Genomic DNA, 20,167 nt, shown 5'->3' with positions numbered 1-20,167 from the left:
AAATAGCATGCAGCAAATGTTCCTTTGGCCTGTGGAAGGCTGTAGAACAAGCCTCTCAGTATATCTCGGCAGGAGAAATGTGGGATGGTTGAGGATGGGAAGAAGGTGGCCAAGCAGTCGTTTCAAGCGGGCCTGGACGTGGCGTACTGTTGGCCGGTCAATGGGATCGGCAGTAGTAATGAGATGAGAGGCCTACTTGAAAACTCCTGGCTTCTCTCCAAATGTCCAGAACAGGCTGCTAGACATGCCCTTTAAGGGATATATGTTTTTTGGACAAAAAGCCGACGACTCTTTAGAAAAATTCAAAGGTTCAAAAATAGCTGCAAAGTTGCTTGACCCAGCTGTGCAGCCGGCCTAGCCTGCCTTTAGCTTTGCCTCCAGAGGCAGAGGCTTTAGACGCTATGTACGCTATGGCATGAAGCAGTAGCTCCCGCAAGCCAGGCAGCAGTAGAGGCGTTTCTCACGCCCAGGAAGGGGCAGATGGGCTTCTAGAGGCTGGCGGCGGGGCGGGGGGCCTCCCCCCTCTAAGCCACTTTGATTTCCACTCCCACATCTTATCAGTTGGTGGACGGTTGGCAGGACATTGGCCCCAGTGACAGGAGATTACCTCCAATGCCTGGGCACTGCAGACAATTTGGTGGGGCTTTTGTCTGCCATTGTTTAGAAACCCACCGTACAGACCCCCACCGCCTCCAATCCAACTGGGACAGGAGCTCCGGGAAGAGTTGATCCTGGTTGTCGAAGGGTGCCGTGGAAGAGGTACCTCCAGATCAGAAAGGGTCAGGGATGGTATTCCCGGTGCAGAATAAAGGCCTCTGTCCCATTCTGGAACTCAGGGCCTTAAACAAGTTCCTGGGGAAGGACAAATTCAGGATGGTGACGTTGAGAGAAATTCTCCATGCTCTGGGAAAATAACCAGAAGCAAGTATGGATAGAGACAGTAAACCTCATCTCTGCTGCATGTCACGAAAGGCTCCTACTACCTTGAATTTCTATGTAGTTTTAATCACCAGCTGTGTAGTGCCCTATCACAAATAAGACCTTGTTCTGGAATGTTAAAACATATAACCCTCAAATTAGGGAAAAACCTAGAGGCATGCTGCCTATCTAGGTCTAGTGATTGATCTGGCGTGTTCAACCTATCTTAAATGAACATCATCATATTCATGAGACTCATAAACTGGTGGTCGACCGGTTTTAATGACTTCTTTGATTAGGGTCATCTTCTTCAGGACCTAGATTTATTCAAACAATGGGCTTCCCTCCATCAGCGGTGCGCAGTGGCGGAATAAGGGCCACCTCCTTCCCCTGCCCCAGGGGGCGGAATGTTCGTCAGAACCAGGCAATGGATTCTGTGAGGTGGAATGCGAATTGCGCCGTCTCGAGCAGAGGTGTGGAATGCCAACTGCTGGTGCTACTGTCAGTTTCTATAACTTGAGCTGGGACCTGTCGCTCCGTGCAGTAAATGGGCTGTGTCCCCTGTGGTGCTGCGATCAGGCTCCAACGGCACTCGCATGTGCGTTAATTTGGCATGTACCCGATTCTGCCGTGTAGTCTGCTCACCTCGGGCGATCCGGAGTTCATGTATTTCTGTACCTGGACGACTGGCTGATCCAGGGGAAGTCAGCAGGGAAAGTCTTATCTGATCTGGGGTGCACGAACTACTGCACAGGCTGGGCTTCTCCCTTAACTTAATGAAGTCCCATCTGACACCAGTCCAAAAGCTCTGGTTCATCGAGCAGCCCCAGATACTCAGATAGGGAAGGCTTTCCCTCCCGAAGAGAGGGCTTACAGCATAGCACAGATGGTACATTTGTTCCAGAACCACGCCACTTTACCAGCGGCTTCCTTCCACGCCTCTTAGGTCTCATGGCCTCCTGTATTTTTCTAGTGCCAGGAGGCAGGCTGCAAATGAGATCCCTTCAGTGACTCCTAAGGAACCAGTCGTCTCAGTACCTGGAAGCGCTCACGGATCCTCTCCGGGTGTCCAACCAAGTGGTCCTAGACTGGTGGGCCAACCGCAGCAATCTTATGGCGGGGGAGCCCTTCTGGCCTCAGACTCAAGTGGTCACGGATGCGTCCCTGAAGGGTTAGGGTGCTCAATGCGAGAACTTGCAGGTGAACGGCCTTTGGTCCGCGACCGAAGCCACGTGGCACATCAGCAGGCTGGAGTTGCGAGCCATCAGGCTGGCCCTCAGGGCCTTCGCCTTATCTCTCAAGGGGAGGCATGTCCTGATTCTGATGGACAACACAGTAGCCACGCACTCCCCTCAGCAAAGAAGCAATGCAGTTGTGGTTCTGGTTACTGGAGAATCAGATCTTGTTCTAGGCAGTTAATCTGGCGGGGTCAAGAACAGTCTGGCAGCTGTTCTGAGCAGGCAGAGCGCGGTCTCACACTAGTGGCGAAGTGCACCAGGAAGTCTTGGAAGAGGTCTTGTCTCTCTGGGGTACCCCAGCAGTGGATCTGTTCACCAGAGTCCAACAGGAAGTGCAAACAGTTTTACTTAAAGGAATTCCGAGCGAACAACGCACTGGGGGAAGCGTTTCTGGTGGCTGGACTTTCCCTCTCCACTAATTCTTTGAACCACCCACGCCCCAATTCCTATCCTTCCTTGGATTTTCAGTAGTTTGAGGAGATTCCGGCCAACCATGATCTTGATCGCATCGGACTGGTCAAGGAGAACATGGTACTGTGATCTCCTGGATCTGTCCACCTCACTGGTTGCTTTGGCCTACGGATCTTCTACTGACCCAGTTGGAAGGTTGAGTGCTTCACCCGACCCCTGACTCCCTCAACCTACATGCATGGCTCTTGAGAGGATGAGGTATGACGACTGGACCACTCGGAGGCAGTACTTGAGGTGTTGCGGAATGCACGCAGACCGTCTACAAGATCTCTGTGCAGGTGGAGAAGATATGAGGCATGGTGCAGGGAACGCGAGATTGACCCCCATATCTTCCCCCACCACTACTGTGATGTCACCGCAGTCAAAGGATATTTGGCAGCCTTGTCTGTGTTCAAAAGGCCCCTGGATCATGTTGTTTTCTTCACTATTCTAGTCATGGCCCAATTCCTGAAGGGCCTGCTCAATAAGTTTCCGCCAATTCCTTTTTATTGTTTGAGATTGGGATCTTAATCTGGTTTGACTTATTTGATGGCGGCTCGGTTTGAGCCCATGCACTCTTGTTCCATAAGGCTGTTATCCTTTAAAATAGCTTTGTTGATTGCAATCACGTCAGCCAGGAGGGTTAGTGAGTTGCAGTTGGTGAGCTGCAAACCTCCATTATTACGTTTCTTTTGGGAGAAAGTTTCTTTCAATCAGGCCTGGCTTTCTTTCTAAGTTTGTTTCAGAGTTTCACCTCTCCTTCTATTAATTTGCCTGTCCACCCCATCCCTCGAAAGAGGAAGAGCGGTTCCACCGTCTTGACCCCAAAAGAGCCTTACATTTGAATGTGGCTCGTACATCCGAGTTTCGGAAAACTGACCAGTTGTTTGTTGCCCATTCTTTATCCCGTAAAGGTCTCGCCATAACCAAGCAAACCCTGTTGCATTGGATTATTCTATGTATATTCAAACGTTAACTGTCTGCAGGCAGGGAGCTTCCGCCTGGCATCAGGGCACATTCTACCGGGGGGGTCTCAGCCTCTACAGCCCTGCAGAGGGTAGTCCCTTTTAGAGACCTATGTGGTGCAGCCACTTGGTCATCCCTGCATTCATTTGCCAAGCATTACTCTTTAGATGTTGCACGTGGAGCAGTAGCAAGATTTGGTAGAGCAGTTCCGCAAAATGTGCTTCTCTAATGCTTTCTGCCCTCCTCTGTTATTCTAACTGCTTGGGGAGTCTATCAAGATGACAAATCTGCGGGAGAAAAGCAATCCATTGAAGGAGAAATTACTTACCGTAATGATCTTTCTATGGATTCTTCTCCCGCAGATACCTCATCTCCATCCATCCCCGCTCAAAGTCATTGTGGCTTAACACTTTTGTGCATGCTAGGAGACAACTAATAATGGCTCTAAAGTGACCACTTCTATCGTACTGATAATTAAAATAAATAAAAATCTATTTTTCCAATCTACTAATTTCGTGGGGTCTCCCCGTTGGGATGTATCCCATTGTGAACGGTTTTTGCACGCTGGTTAGTCTCCCTCCCATTGTTTTCTTCTGCAGTGTTCAGGCACGGTGGGAAAAAGGGAGGAAATGAAGCATGAGCGTAGTGAAATGGTATTTATACAATGCCTGATGTAACGTCCAGGACCGACGAGCGAGCATCCAGCAAGATGAGGTGACGATCAACGGCCGAGTCTAGATCCACTAATGCCCTCTGTTGGAAAGGTTTCCGAACAGCAGTGCTGGATGAGGATATCTATCAAGATGAGGAATCGGCAGGAGAAAAATCCATAGAAAGATCATTACAGTAAGTAATTTATCAGTCTTTTGATTTTTTTTCAAGAAAGATCTAAATGTCTTTTACTGAACATTCTCTCCAGTATGTATCAATACATGTTTACCTTTTTGTTCAGCAGAACTGATTTCCAATGTTTTAATAGTATCTTTGCTAATGCACATTGTCTTCTCTTTAGGTTCTTAAACAGTTACCTCCCAAAAAAGATGTAATAGATTTCTGTCCAATGTCAGAAAAACAGGCGCAGCTGTATGTCAACCTCTTCAATGGTTTTAAAAAGTCAATTGGCAGTACAGGTAAGAAGTATGCCTTTAATACCATCATGAAAGTGAATTTTTAAAATCGAATCTGGATGTTGCTGCCTCCATTTTTAAAATCGAATCTGGGTGCTTTAGCATCACATGTGCACATCTGCTTTGCATTGTTTGCTCCTCCATTTTTTTTAAAATTGATTTTAGGTGTGTGTAGTTTATACATCACTGGAACATCTAACCAATGTAATTCTATTTCCGCTGTGTCTCTTATTCTCGCCGACTCATTCTTCTTGGCCTCCTAGTGAGTTTGGCCAGAACTGTGCAGTACTGCCACTCCCCCCTCATTTTGTAGATAATCTTCTGCCTTCCTATGGCTTTCTCCATCGCTCTTATATTACCTAACTTCTACGCTATCCCCCTTCTCTCTCCCAGTCTGGCAGGAAAAGCACAAAAAGATGTCCCGAGTGCAAACCCTCGACTTCCCATTGCAGACACCTATGGCAGTGCTTCCTCTAGAGACGTTTTCACGGATATCCTTTTCTCTGTCCCTTCTCCTGATCTTTGGACCCCCCATCTCATCTCCTATATTAACCGTGGCACCATGTGGGAAAACCTCTTGGCCGGTTTCACATCCTCCCATTGCTCCGTTAATGTCCATTGCAATGGCACCATTCTGGTTCAGGGTCCTCAACCCAACCTCCTTCTCTTGGAGCGCATCCTGCCTTCTCTCATTAAATTCCTTCCTTCGCCTGCATCTCCACCTTCTCTCTCTCTCACCCCTCCTCTGATTGGCGTACCATGCCCCTGTACCCCACCTCAGAAAACCTTCAAAGGCACTAACCACCTCCACCTGGCGACTCTTAATGCCCGCTCCGTCAGAAAACACTCCTCTGACATCTGTCTCCTTCTTGAAGACATTGACATTCTCGCTCTTACAGAGACTTGATTAAATGCCAGCTCAGTCACTGCCTTGGACTTCCTCCTCCCTGACTGCTTCAAGATCATCTCCAAGCCTCGACCTCACTGCATTGGCGGTGCGGGGGGCTGAGGGGTTTTGTTCCCTTAATCTTCCCCGAGTGGGTTCCTGCCTCCATCTTACCTACGCAGCCCTACTCCTTTTTTGAAAGCCTAGTCTATAAATTGGTCACCTCTCCCACTACCCTAACCATTGCCACCATCTACCTGCCTCCAGGTGCCACCTCCCTATTCCTCTCTCAGTGCTGCTCTTCTTTACTTTCCTCCACCTCTAACCTTCTCCTGGGTGATTTCAACATTCAATTGGACTCCCCTGGCTCTGCATTCACTCTATTCACAGACCTCAGCACCTCGCTGTCCCTTTCCATTCACCCTTCCGGGCCAACCCACACAGCTGGGCACATTCTTGATGCCCTCATTCACTCTGACCTCTTGCTCCTCCATCAGTCACCCCTCTCTCCTGGTCAGACCACTCTCTCCTCACAACTTGGTCCCATTGGCCCACTGACCCCCTCCCCCAAGGTCCCACCAACCTTGTTCACTAACGTCCGCCCAATGAAATGAGTGACTGCGGCAGCCTGCACCTCCACCTTCATCCCCCCTCACCTCTGGCTCTACCTCTGACACTGCCCTCAGCAACCTTCATCTGACCATCACCAACACTGTTGACATTCTTGTGCCCCAGTCTTGAGGATCCGTATGAAACCTGCCTCATAGCGTAACACTTGGTACGGCACTGAACCTGCAGCTCTGAAACGTAATTGCAGGGCAGCAGAAACGAAGGGGCTAACTTCAGGCTCATCCTCTGACAAATTGACATGCCGCCTGCCCCAAAGGCAATACAGATTTTTCATCCGGCGCATCCAGTAACTCAGCAGAACTTTTCAAAGTCTTTAGGGAACTAGCCAACCCCTCTGCAATCTCCTCCTCCTCCTCCCCCATTCCCCTTCCCTTTGCAATACATTGGCCTCACACTTTGCCACAAAAACTCTGGACATTCTGACCTCCCTTTCTACACTCCCGGGTCTTCACCCGAGGGGGCCACTCCCTCACATCCCTTTCCAAACCCCCCACCACACACCTCCTCTTCCTCCTCCTCCTGCTGCTTCTCTACTGCTGCACCTGAAGAAGAGACCAGAGCTGTTCGTTCCATGAAGGTCTCTTCTAAACAGGTCTCCCCTTGTTCATCCAGGACCATCAAGGATAACATTGACTCACGTGCCCCTGCTCTCGCTGATTTCTGCAATCACTGTTTTGTCATTGGATCTTTCCCCTCCCTCCTCAAGCACTCCCATGTGCGCCCACTCCTGGGAAAACCATCTTCTGATCCTACCTGCCCTGCCAGCTGTCGCCCTATCTCCATCACCCCCTTCCTGTGGAAGCTGCTTGAGAACTCAACTCTCACACTGAACTTGTTGATGGCCTCCACGACCATCAATCTGGATTCTGAGCATACAGAGGCACAGAAACTGCTCTTCTGAAGCCCTGTGAAGAACTTCTTGCATCTCTGGACTCAAACTCTCCAGCTTTCCTCATCCTTCTCTCTCTCTTCTGCATTTGACACAATAAACTGTTCCTTCCTCATACAAAGGCTCCATGATACACTTGGTATCTCGGAACGGACACTGGATTGGCTATCCTCTTACGTCCCGTCCCCTTTCCTCCATACTGCATGGGCATCCCTTTCTAGGGACGGGAGACAGAACATTTTTCACCATAAAAAACCTTCTTCCCCTTTACATTTAGAGGCTTGCAGGGGTGCAGCTCTAAGTAGCATGTGCTGCCCTGACTCTGCCCTCTGGCGCTACACCTCAGTCCCCTTTTCCGCGTCGACGGGAACGGGCCGAATTCACAAGCGCTCCTGGGTTTGGCTTCGGCCATATAATTCCACGCGCTGATACTACTTCTTAGACTTTTTTGTCTTTTTATCATTCGCGCTCCTCCCCGGCTCATTTCGACTTCTACAGGGTTCAGCAGATGTCCATCCTGCGACAGGCTCTTTCCAACAAAGGCCCCCAAGCCCTATGCCTACATTGCCTTGGCCCAGACCACAGCTAGCAAGCTTGTACCACGTGCAACGCGCTCTCTTCGAGGTCTCTGAAGAACTGACTAGCCAGGTGGAGGGAGCTCTTCCAGAGATTGCCTCGAAAGGATCTAAAGGACTTTGCATATCATCGATCCAAGGTAGGGCTGCTCTTTTCCAGCGCACCCCGCAAGGGAGACTCCTTCCCAAGGACTTGCCCGACCGGGAAGGACTGCTCGGGTCCTCATACCAGCATGAGTACCGAGGCTACATCAGCTACCGGCCGACAGGGCGAGGGGTCAGTAGATCCTCCCGGTGACAGTGTTGAGGGACCGGAAGGTTCTTTTACCGGGTCTTCGCCCGAGGGGGCCACACCCTAGTACCGGCAACATATGAGGGGGCGCCTATATGCAGTTCTACCCGCAGATCTGCCAAGGGCGAATCGCCTACCAGGCCTCGGCCTGAGGAACAGGGTAGACCCCATGATCCACACTCAAGAGTGCTGGGCAGGGCCCAGTGTGCCAAGCAACACGACGCAGGCACGTGGAAGGCAGGTCGACAAAATGGCCGCTGTGCCAGACATTCCTGACATCTGCCCGATACTGCACCAAGGCAGGGAACAGGAGGAAGAATGTGTGTCAAGGTGGGACTGTTGTCAACCAAGTATGTGGCCTACAGCCTACCTTTCATTTGCGCAGGGCAGCCACCCGATACCCCGTCAATATCGCCTACTACTCCGGCCTGTGAGGACTGATTTTTTTTTTTAAAGGTTCCTCGGGCTCATGAAATGGGGGTCATCCTCAGGGACACCATCAGGGACGTGCTCCTGCCAATGGCTCCGGCGCCACAGGCCCCAGTACAGGTGCCTCTGGCAGCCTCAGCCGCCCACTCCGGCCCCCCAACCGGTTGTGCAGGTGGTTCCGTACCAGCCTCCGCTGTAGCCTCTGGCTCCGGTCTCCACATCCCAGCTTTCAGCTCCCAGGACCCTGCACCGGTGCCAGACCAACCGGACCCCCAGGTGGGCACGGATGAGGAGGACGACCCTGACACACTGTAGTCAGCCAAGGCCTTCCATGAACGTCTTGCAGGGCTGGCAGAGTACTTGGGCCTACCTCAACCGAGGTTGAGCAACCTGCAGAGGGGGTCCTGGCCGAAGTCCTCACGTTGCGTCCCACAGCAAAAATGGGGATCCTGAGGCAGAAGGACTTGGTCGCCTTGGCCAAAAAGGGCTGGCTCAAGCCCAACTCTGTCCAGCCGATCGGTCAATCGACACCTGGATGCCAAGTACAGGCAGATGGAGGGGGATACAATCTTGCTATCGGCCCACCCTCAGCCGCACTCTTCAGTGATCGCTGCAGCATCACTGTACTCCAAGCCTCAGTCTCCACAGCCTCTTCCTCCGCGGCACTGCTAGGCAAGGAGGAGAAGATCTTGGAGGCGTACGGTAAGAAACTGTATTCCAATGCGTGCCTGCATCTTCGTCAAGCCAACGCGGATGCCATGCTAGCAGCCGTTAACCAGATGCTTTGGTGTGAAATTCCGTATTTCCTCCTAGAGCTTCCGGCGCAGAGCCAATCCCGATTCAAGGCGGGACTGGCAGAGGCCAAGATGGTGGCAGAAGACATCATGGAGTCCACCATGGCCCACATTGACCCCTCTGGCCGGGCCATCTGCATTGCCACGGACAAGAAAAGAACAGCCTGGCTCTGTTCTACTAAATTCAACCCAGATGTCCAGTAATGCATCTTAGACCTTTGTTTCAAAGGGTGTGATCTCTTGAACTCCACCATGGACGAGGACCTGGACAAAAAGAAAAACCTCTCACAAACGGCCAAGTCTTTAGCCATCCTTACAAAGAACACGCCCAAAGCGTACACCCAGTCACAGCAGCGCTCTGACAAGGGGCGTATATACGGAGGGTTCCGAGGGTTCCAACAGCGGAGGTCCTCGCAGCCTGGCCATTCGCCGCCGCAACATCGGCACAAGCAACAAAAAGGGGAGGGGGAGAAAGGGCTTTTTCCAGTCCCCCTCCTCCGCAACAGCCTCAGAGGGAAAGAAGGCATGACACGCCCCTTCGGGTCCAAGTGTCTCCAGTGGGGGTCAGGCTTGATCTCCATCCATGATCTTCCACCCTAAACCTCTCCCTACCTCTACAAAAATTCAAGATGGTTACACCAGCTTTGATGGCGGAGACATTGTGCAAGGGAGACTGGATGTGCTCCCTGGATCTGAAGGACGCGTACCTAGACGTCCCGATCTGGCAGCCTCATCGTTCTTTTCTACAATTCAGGATCATGGGCTACCATTTCCAATACAAGGTGCTTCCTTTCGGCCTCAACTCAGCCCCCAGGGTCTTTACCAGGCTGATGAACACAGTGGCGGCCCTCCTCAGGTCCCAGGGCCACCACATCTACCTGTACCTCGACGACTGGCTCGTCAGGGCGACATCTCCGGAAACGGTGCACCACACTTCCCACACTCTTGTGAACACATTACACGAGCTGGGTTTTTCACTCACCCTCAAGCAGTCGCAGATGCAGCCTATGCAGAGACTGACCTTCTTGGGCCTCATTTGGGATACTTGCTGCAAAAAAAGTTTTTACCTCGGAGGACAAGATCACGGCCATCAAGAGGGCCACGGCACACTTCCTCAGCAGAGAAGTGACCTCATCCTGGTGATACCAACACCTACTGGGCCTCATGGCAGCAGTCCTTTTGGATGTCCCCCACATGAGACTCAGGATGAGGAGGATACTACTGCACTTTGCGGCATCTTGCAACCAGGAGCGAGGCTCCCAGTCAGAGATGATCAACATTCCTCCGTTGCTTCACCCGCACCTCACGTGGTGGACCAGCGACTGCAACCTGTGGACTGGCAAGCCTTTCTGGCAACCTATCCCACATGTCACCATCACCACGGACTCCTCTCTAGAGGGTTGGAAGGCCACCCTGGACAACCACTGCGCCCATGACACCAGGACCGGGCCGGAGTACCACATCAATTGGTTGGAACTCAGGGCCATCTGGCTGGCTCTGAGCCTTCCTTCCGGTTATTGAGGGCAAGGTCGTCCTCATTTAGACGGACAATTTGACCAGCATGTTCTATGTCAACAAGCAAGGAGGTACCAATTCCCCCCCACTGTGCAGACTGGCAGTCCGCATGTGGGAATGGGCCCTGGAGAACAAAATCTACCTCACGGCATTCCACCTGCCAGGGGAATCCAACCTGGAGGCAAACAGGCTCAGCAGACTTGGAGCGGACAACTACGAGTGGCAGTTGAATGACCTAGTACTGCAGGAGATCTTCTACAATGGAGGACACCCCCAAGTGGACCTCTTTTCCTCCTGGGACAACAGGAAGTGCCAACTGTTCGCCTCCTGGCAGGATAAGGGCCCGGGCTCCCTGGCCGATGCATTCCAGATTCGGAGGGACGGAATGACAGCATATGCCTTCCCACCCACACTGCTGATACACAGGGTGATATGCAAGGTCAAGGAGTCTTGCCATATCAGCATCATTCTAGTAGCCATGTGGTGGCCAGCCAGGCCATGGTTCTCGGAGCTGCTCAGCCCCTCGAAGAGGCCTCCCATTTGTCTTCTGACGGGCCCAGCGCATCTTCTGGCACAGCAGGGGGGGGCAGGGTCATCCACTCCGCTCCACAGAAACTCGCCCTCACAGCACGGTTCCTGAACAGGTCACGCTAGGTCACCTCAGCCTTTCCCAGGCTAATCCAGATATCACACAGGGCGCCAGGAGCAAGTCTACAAGGGCCCAGTATAAGAGCAAGTGCACCAGGTTCTGCCACTGGGTATCAACCCTCTGGCATGCACCCTGGACGATGTGCTCTCCTTCACGGAGCACCTCGCGCATTCAGGCGTGCAGGTAGACACCTGTCGCACCTACCTGGCAGCCATTGGGGCTTACAGAAACTTGGAGGAGAGTTTCTCCTCTTCCAACCCGATTGTCAAGAAGCATTTGACGGGTCTCGCCAGGCTCTACCGGCCCATCAGGAGGCTGCACCACATGTGGGACCTCAACATAGTTTTGGGTGTCCTGGCGCACAAACAATTTTAACCAATAGCGTCTGCGGACATCAGGCTGGTCACCGTTAAGACAGCCTTGATAGTCGGCCTCACCTCGGCTCGCAGAATCAGCGGAATCCACGCGCTGGTCGCCTCAGAGCCATAAACTACCTTTCACAGGGATAAAGTAGTCCTGCGGACACACCCAGCATTCCTACCTAAGGTGCCTTCCGCATTCCATCTGAACGAAGAAATTGTGTTGCCTACATTCTTTGCTGAGCCCAAAGACGAGGCACAGAGTTCTGCACTGCCTTGTCAGGGGTGCCCTGAAATTCTACTTAGACAGGACTAAGGGCTTCTGCAAGTCTAGACACACTTTTTGTCACCTTCGGCAGATCAAGACCAGGGTATCGGGCCTCCAAGGCCTCCATAGCCCGTTGGATGATCTCGGCCATCAAGGAAGCTTACGAGGGACAGCATAATGCACTGCCGGCCAACATTCATGCCCACGCGGTCTGAGCCAGGGCAACGGCCATCGCTTTCCAGCGACATGTCCCCTGGCATGTTATAAGCAGGGCAGCCACATGGGCCACCCCTTTGGCTTTCTGCAAGCATTACTGTTTGGATGCCGGCTCTAGATTAGATGCGTCCTTCGGACAGGCGGTTCTTAGAAACCTGTTTGCTTAAGGAGGGTCTCCTCTCTACCCTGGGGCTACACTCTGTTGTAATCGCCCATGCAGTATGGAGGAAAGGAGACGGGACGTAAGAGTAATTAAGTTACTCAGTGTAGTCCCCTTTCCTCCATACGTCCCGCCATTCCCCCCACCCCCAATAAACCTGGTGTCATTAGGCAATGTTAATCTATTGTCGACTCGTCTATAGGGCCTGAGCTGTGGCGCCAGAGGGCGGCATTAGGACAGCACATGCTTCCAGGGCCGCTCCCCCGCGTGCGCCTCTAAATTTAAAGGCAAAGAGGGTTTTTTTCTGGTGAAAAAGGTTCTGTCTCCTGTCCCTAGGAAGGGGCGCCCATGCAGTATTGAGGAAAGGGGGCTAAGGACTAAGAGTACGTTAGTCACTCTGGTGAGTGATTTATAATTTCCTCACTAACCGCTCCTGCCAAGTCATCCTTGGCTCCTTCTCCTCTACTACTTCCATCTGCACCTGTGGTGTCCCCCAGTGCTCTATACTCTCCGCCTGGCTCTTTAGAATCTACCTTGCTCTCCTTGCATGCCTTATCTCCTCCTTCTCCTACTTCCAGTTTTACGCAGACGACACACAGCTCTTCTTCAGACTCTCTGCTGACCCTCTTGCATCCTCCATCATCCCTGACTGCCTATCTGCCATCCAGTCCTGGTGCGCCTCCAATGATCTCTGCCTCAAAGCTTGTAAAACTGAGATCCTTTCCCATTGGGACCCCTGCTCCCTCCTACTTCCCCTCACTCTGGCCTTCCTCCTTGGGCTCTCCCCAACACCTTCGACTGAAGTTGGAAACCTTGGAGTCATCTTCGACTCATCTCTCTGCTTCCTCCCTCACACTCAGGACATTGCCAAGAAGTCCAACGATCAGCTCTTGCTTCTCAAAGGAATTTTACCTTTTCTCACTTTCCCTTAGAGTCTCAATGTGACTCAAGCCTGGGTTCTCTCTAAACTTGACTACTGTAACAGCCTCCTCCTGAACCTTCCCTCTTCAACGCCTCCAGTTTATCCAGAATAGGGCAGCGAGACTTATCCTTGGCCTTAAGCCCAGGGATTTCATCTCTCCTGCACCAAAAAGTCTTCACTGGCTCCCGATTGCTGCATGGATTAAATTCAAATCCCTCTGCATCATCCACAAGGCTGTCTGGGCCTGGGGGCCACACTATCTTCAACTTTATCTCACTAAATACTCTCCCTCCTGACCACTTAGTTCCTCTGGCACCAACTCTCTATGTGTAAAGAGTTTAGCTAAACAGAGGGCAGGCTCCCTCCTCTGGAATAGCCTCCCCCTGCGCCTTGAGCATGATATCCTCAAATCTCGGAAACTCCTTAAGACCTTCCTCTTTCCCTCCTCTGCTAATCCCACAGTTGCTGAATCACTGTACCTGGCCCTTATGCACCCCACACCAATTCCGACCAGCTCCTGTCTCTCCACAGCACTTAGTATCTGCACACTCTCCGCTCCGAAGGTAGCACTCAACATTCCTAGCACTTCGTCTATGGCTCTCCCTCGAGCTCGGACTCCCCAGCACTTAGCGCCTCTTCCCTCTTCCTTTCTGCACGTGCATGTTCTGAAAACTCAAAATGCATAGTAGGTTCATCCCCCCCCCCCACCTCCTCTGTTCTTAAATATCGGGTTGTAATGTATTTCCCTCCCCTGCTCCCTCCCAAAGTAGTTTCTTATTGTATAAGCGCCTAAAAAGCAAATCCTAGATAAGCAATAAATACATTGTAAAGCAGATTGCATTGTTGAGTAATCTCAGACAAGAGGATTGTATGGTATGGTATTGTTTATTTGTATAGCGCCTATACACAGGCAAGTGTTTAAAAGCACTCAAGGAGGGTGGGAACATGGGGGAAAAAAACAGTCGCTCGGAGCCCTTGAATTTCTGAGGCAGTTATAGTCTGCACAGGCAGGGTAAGTGCGTAAAAAATACATTTTACAGTTTGGGAGACAGCAAATAGGCCGGACGATGATTCTGCAGTTTTAACAGTGCAATTAAGGGGTGAAGAAAAGAGAGAACAGACTATCTTCATGTGTGGTGCGTACAGGTCGACAAGTGCACAGAGGGTCGAGGGAGGGGGAGGATCAGGTGCACCTGGTTGGTTGAGACTGGGGTAAGTGCAGAGAAAGACACTATTGGGTTAATTTCTCAAGTGCATTGAATGTGGGAGGGTTGAAGGGCCCTGAGGCAAGTGCGAAAGAGAACTGGTGGGGTGGGTGGGACCAGTGAGACTCTGAGGTACACCGGGCTGCCAGTCCGCATGCTGTAAGAAAGAGGAGGGAGAGGGGGAAAGAACAGAACTAGGTTAGCAGCATAGAGGGGTAGAGAAGGAAGGGAAGAGGAGGGTCTTGAGAAGTTTCCGGAATTTAAGGTGATCCGGCACAAGACGGATGATCCTTTGTGCACTGTTTCATTTAATTTGTTTCATTAGACAAAACATTTATATTACTTGGGTTTTGTGGATCTTTACTCAATCATTTTAATGCATTGTTATACTTTCAGAAAAAAATACAGAGCTTTGCAATGTCATGATGCACCTTAGAAAAATGGCCAATCACCCCTTGTTGCACCGCACATATTTCACAGCTGAGAAACTGAAGATAATGTCTGGACTCATGCTAAATGTAAGTGAGAAGTTTTGTTTGCAAAAATGCTGCAATTTTTAATTTTTTTTTCTATTTGAAATGCTGGTGGAATATACTATTTGTGAGATTGGATTTCAAAGTAAGTCATTTTTAAGACATCATGAATTCCTTTAAATGTCACTTTGAAATGTTTAGTAGCAGTTCCCTTTACTTACTTCCTTTTTGAATATTAAATGCCTGCAGCTTTTTGGATTGTTTTCAAATTGAATCTTGAAGCATTCAGTATCTTCTAATCTGCTATATCGTTGTGATGCAGAACTATATGTATGCAAAATATATTTCAACATATTTAACATCATCTTCTAATACAAATTGTACATTTTTTTCTCCTACCACCAGATACATAGTAGACTATAATCACAAACCTGAAGTCATAATTTCCTAGAATCACTGCAGTCTTAACTCTTTGTTAATTAAATTTCAGTTCTTACATCACTTGGACGGTGTCAGGTGTCTTGACCCACGTTTGAACTATTATGCTACAACATTTGGTGCTGTGGGCTTAGAAAATCCAAGATGGCTGAAAAGCCCACATTTGCGCCAGAATCCAGGAAAACCGTGCAGTTTTGCGCACACCAAAATGGTCGCCTGACCTGCCACCCACCAGTGCGAGCGTGATGGGCCAGAAGCTCCATGAGCGAAATCGGTGCAAAGGAATATGGTGCTGTTAAAAATCTGTTTTTATTAATGTCAAAAATTGCTAAGATCATGGGCACGAAACCACCAAACAAAAATCCAACTCTGGTTGAGTGTTCTACTTTACTCTACTGCAGATCCACAGCAATGCCATGTTAAGCAAGGATCATATACTATCAAGTAAAATCCCTTTTTTTGAAATGTATTAATTCAAGACAGCTCCCAAAAATGGGTGCAGTACTGGCGCTCGACACTAACCGGCGCTAGCGGTCTAAACTCTGACTGGGGACCTGTATTTCAGAAGCTAAACCGCATCCTGAGCTAGCTGGGACTTCAAAGGCTTGCTGATTAATGAGAATTCTCAACACTTACTGTTCCCCGGCCTGGGCTGCATTCTGCTGCCCCCACCAAAAGGAGATCACACCTCTCTGATTGAATCAGGGGAGGAGCACCGAAACAGAACAATGAACTTTCCTTGGCTCAGGCAAATGTTAAATTAGGGGGGTCGTAAATGGCTTCCTCTTAGAAGAAACTGGGAGGAGCAGTGCCTCTGTGAGCAAGCTGAGCTCGAGGCGGGGACAGATAGAAATTCCCCCATGTGCTTTGGAACCTAAACCACACCCATCTGGGCTAGTGCATAATTTTAAAAAGATGGATAATTCATAGTACATAACTGTCAAAATTATATAAATAATATCATCATTCCTGTGATTTCTCTGTGCACATTTTAAGAGGTGTTAGGACGCTGTGGTATGTTCTGGGGGGTAGTAGCGGAAAATAGGGTATTACTCCAAATGTCTGTATGTTAAAAATCTGACACTTTATCATCTGCTGCCCATACCCCTTGCGCATGTTCGTGTAAATTCTGGAAAAGTTTAGAGGTTGTGTTCTGGATGAAAAGGGCAGAATTCTGTCAGAAGTAGACAAAACATCTTACAAAGACAGGGATCGGATGGTTTGGTGCTACAGAAAATATGTTAACTGGACATATAATATTAGAAAAATTGTACATAGATAAATATGCATTTTTATCAAAAATAGATTTGTGTGCAAAGTGACAAGGGGAGTGTTCTTTCTGTATGCCATAAAATTGATGCCTGATGACACTCCATTTCCTTCCCCAATCAAGGAAGAGAGGAGAACTTGGCCAATGATAAGTTGTGAGGGGCAGGCTTAGTTATGCCCACGCACACACCCATTTTCAAAAGACATAAAAGGAGTCATTGAGACCCAGGTGGGGACATTCACTTTCCACGTCAAACTGATTTTTTGCGAAGCATTTTGCCGGACCAGACAATATCCAGAAGACTCCTGAACCAGAACTTAGAATCCAGACTTCAGAACTTGCAGCAGAGAGGCCTAGTCCAAAAGCTGAATCCTTCTCAGCAGGCCTCAGAATCCAGCCACCTAACCAAACTATTCAACAGCCGGACGAGCTGTTTGATTCTGGCTAGAACCCTGTGCCAGAACCCAGAAAGCAGAGCTGTATCCAGACCGCCGTGCAGTGCCGATAGAAGACCAGACCCAGACCAGACCGCTGTGCAGTGCCAGAACAAGACATCCAGACCAGCAGAGCAGAGAACCGCAGCTAAACCTGTTGACCAGATCTGTGACGAGGTCCATTCCTTCCAAAATTAGGAGTGAGTATCCAGCCAGAGCTGTGCAAACCAATCGCTTAGTTTAAAAATAATCTAATTCAACTCATTTCAACCTATTTAGAGCTACATAGAAACAGTGTGTTCATTCTGTGATTTCAAACCTGTGAAAGTGTCATTTGCCATTCTGAATCATTATTTCATTTCTGAAATATACCTCCACAAAATCGTCCGTATCTTTTGAACCGCGTGTGCTAGGAACGAGACTTAACTTTCATTTTAAAGCTAAGAATCTAAGCTTTCCAACAAGCTCGACTCATTATAGTTTTTCCGTAATCGCGCTCGACGCACCCGGAAAAAGTGCTGCGAATTGAAAACTAGCTCATTGCACCACTTGTAAAAAAATAGCTGCTTTTGCTTTGCATTGCTGAAATTTGTTTTCAACCTGACAATCCCTCATGAATCATTGCTAGTGTTGACCTGAACTCATTCAACGTAGCTGTCACCTACCCTGAATCTCCTATAGGGAATTAAAATCATTTTTAGCATATTTTCACTTCTTTGCAAATCACATTTAAAGTATTTTTGCCTGCGTTTTAAAATCATCCCTGTTGCTCTAAGCGTGCTTGGGGTGGGGGGAACTAGAATTTGTATTGCAATTGATTGTATTCCTGAAAATTGTGTGCTCTCCTTCCATCTCCTTATATTGCATAGGGGGGAGTGAATTGTCCAAAGAAAAAGTGATCATATTATCTCCTGTTGAAACCATATCAGTTTATTCCTGCGCTGCATTCTTTTCCATCTTTGCATTTCCTTGAAACCATAAAAGTATTTTCTGCTACCTTATCCTCTCTATACCAACTCCTAAGTAATCAAATAAGTGTTCTAGCGTAATATTATCCATTGTTGATCAACATTATCTTCATAAGTGTGCTATCAAATATTAATTTATTTATAAAAGTGTGATATATATATCTTATTTAATTTTTCAATAAATCTTTTAATTTGCAAAACAAACCTACTTCTTGGCTCAGTGAGGTCAGGGGGATCCAAAGAGAGGGGCGTTATACAAGGGTTTATCATCCCGATCTATGAGCTTGTCATAAAAATATATAAATAAGGACTTCCCTTGGGCATCCCAGACTTGGCATTGACTTAGTTGGAGTGCTGAATTGAAGTCGCTTAACAACGGATGCCAAAAATGTGCAGTCTACAGGCCATTGGTAGCGGTAAAACAGCCATATCGTATAAAAAAAATTAGAAAACAAATGACATATTTTGTACTGGATCTAATTCTCAAGTACAGGATAGGCTACACAGATTTAAGTTGCACCATAAGAACTAGAATTTAACTACAAAATAACCACTGCACATTGTTGCGATCTGCCCTCTTGGAAAAAGATTCTCCTCTATAACAAACGCTTGAATTGTTTCAGGTCAGAGATGCAGCCAGACGATATTCGGACAGTTTTTAGGATATTGTATTTGAAAGTCCGATGTTATCATCTGGTAATGTAGGAATCCCATAGATGGTTAGGCAGGAGGCATATTTCTTTTTTTGAGATTTAAGGGGATGTTCTGACATCAGCTAAAGGTGACAATAAACTGCAGGCAGATCTAGTAACGCAGACTCAGAAGCTACATTTCAAGCAGTTTTGTGATAGATAAATCTCTGAGTTGTAGTATATGTTTGTGCATAGAAAATTGTAAAGTTTTGCTTCCTCCTAGTATTACTTCTGTGCAGAAAACGGTTTTGATGCAGTGGTGGACTTTTTGGGTAAGCCATGGTTTTTTGATGGGTTTTTGATAGTAAATTTCTAAAAAAACGATTCTCTGCCACAAAACCTACCTAAACCCCTGAATGTTCTCCTAAAATGTCCCTGGGGTTTGATTTAGGCTGTAGCAAGTGGGGATGATAAAAATGTTGTTAGGCCTAGCTCCATTATCTTTTGCATCAACTCCCAAAAGTGCCATTGACTTTGAGTTATGATTAGTTACATTCCAGTTTATTTTGATCTTTGTTGGAGCATGGTTTACCACCCCCGTTTATGCTAGCCATGTTTTATAGACATCAGTAGTCATATATTTTGATATCCTACATGCACAACCTTTAAAATGGGAGTGAGGTAAGTGTTTGAGTAGATGGGCAGTGGCACTTCAAACATTTATGTCTGAACCAGTTAATTTATATGTTAATGTTAAAGGATATTTGTACCGTGCACTATCACCTCCGGAGTGGTGCCATGGCGCTCTGGCGGCTCTGAAAGAAGGAGGGGGGGAGTTAGTGGGAATAAGCTGGAAAAGTGCAAGAGAGCAGTGATGTGCTGATGGCAGCCTCAGCCCGGTGGGTCTGTCGGCTGGGCTTGGGGTGTTTTACGGTCGGTAGTCGCTGTGTGCTGTTGTGCAAGTCTATGTGGGGTTTGTTTTGTTGTTGCAGTGTAGTGAAGTTAGTGTGGATTGCGGCATTTTAGGCTTGTGGTTGTGTTTGGTTTGAGTTTGAGAAGTGTATGCAGAGGGGTGAAATTGTTAGTGGATTGGTTAGTTGGCATTGTTGTCCTTGCAGTTATGTCTATGTCTGATGTTTGCTACCATTCACTATTCCATCGTTGCTAATTTTCAATATTCTGTCTCGATGTGAGGCAGGCTAGTGATCACGATTCCAATCAAGTGTTGCACTTACCATCATTCACAGTTTCATCCAAGTGTGGCACATGCTAACATTCACACTTCTATCTAGTTGCGACACAAGCTAAAGTTAAGAATTCCATTTAAGTGTGGTACATGCTAATATTCATAATCCCGTCTAGATGTGACGCAAGCTAAAGGTAAGAATTCCATTTAAGTGTGGTACATGCTAATATTCATAATCCCGTCTAGATGTGACGCAAGCTAAAGGTCAGAATTCCATC

General features: G+C 48.6%; 1 protein-coding gene across 1 annotated transcript in view; it reads left to right on the top strand.

Annotated features, from left to right (window-relative positions):
* Positions 1 to 20,167, top strand: part of SMARCAD1 (SNF2 related chromatin remodeling ATPase with DExD box 1) — a 1,912,998-nt gene that overhangs the window by 1,522,917 nt on the left and 369,914 nt on the right. Inside the window, exons 18-19 of the mRNA XM_069630562.1 lie at positions 4,585 to 4,702; positions 14,885 to 15,006. Of these exons, the coding sequence (XP_069486663.1) occupies positions 4,585 to 4,702; positions 14,885 to 15,006 (240 nt within the window). The remainder of the gene's footprint in view (positions 1 to 4,584; positions 4,703 to 14,884; positions 15,007 to 20,167) is intronic.

Source organism: Ambystoma mexicanum, chromosome 6q (assembly GCF_040938575.1).
Source record: "Ambystoma mexicanum isolate Mex_15411 chromosome 6q, UKY_AmexF1_1, whole genome shotgun sequence".
NCBI classification, from domain to species: domain Eukaryota; kingdom Metazoa; phylum Chordata; class Amphibia; order Caudata; family Ambystomatidae; genus Ambystoma; species Ambystoma mexicanum.
Note: the sequence above shows the minus strand (reverse complement) of the source record. Positions and strands in the feature narration are given on the sequence as shown.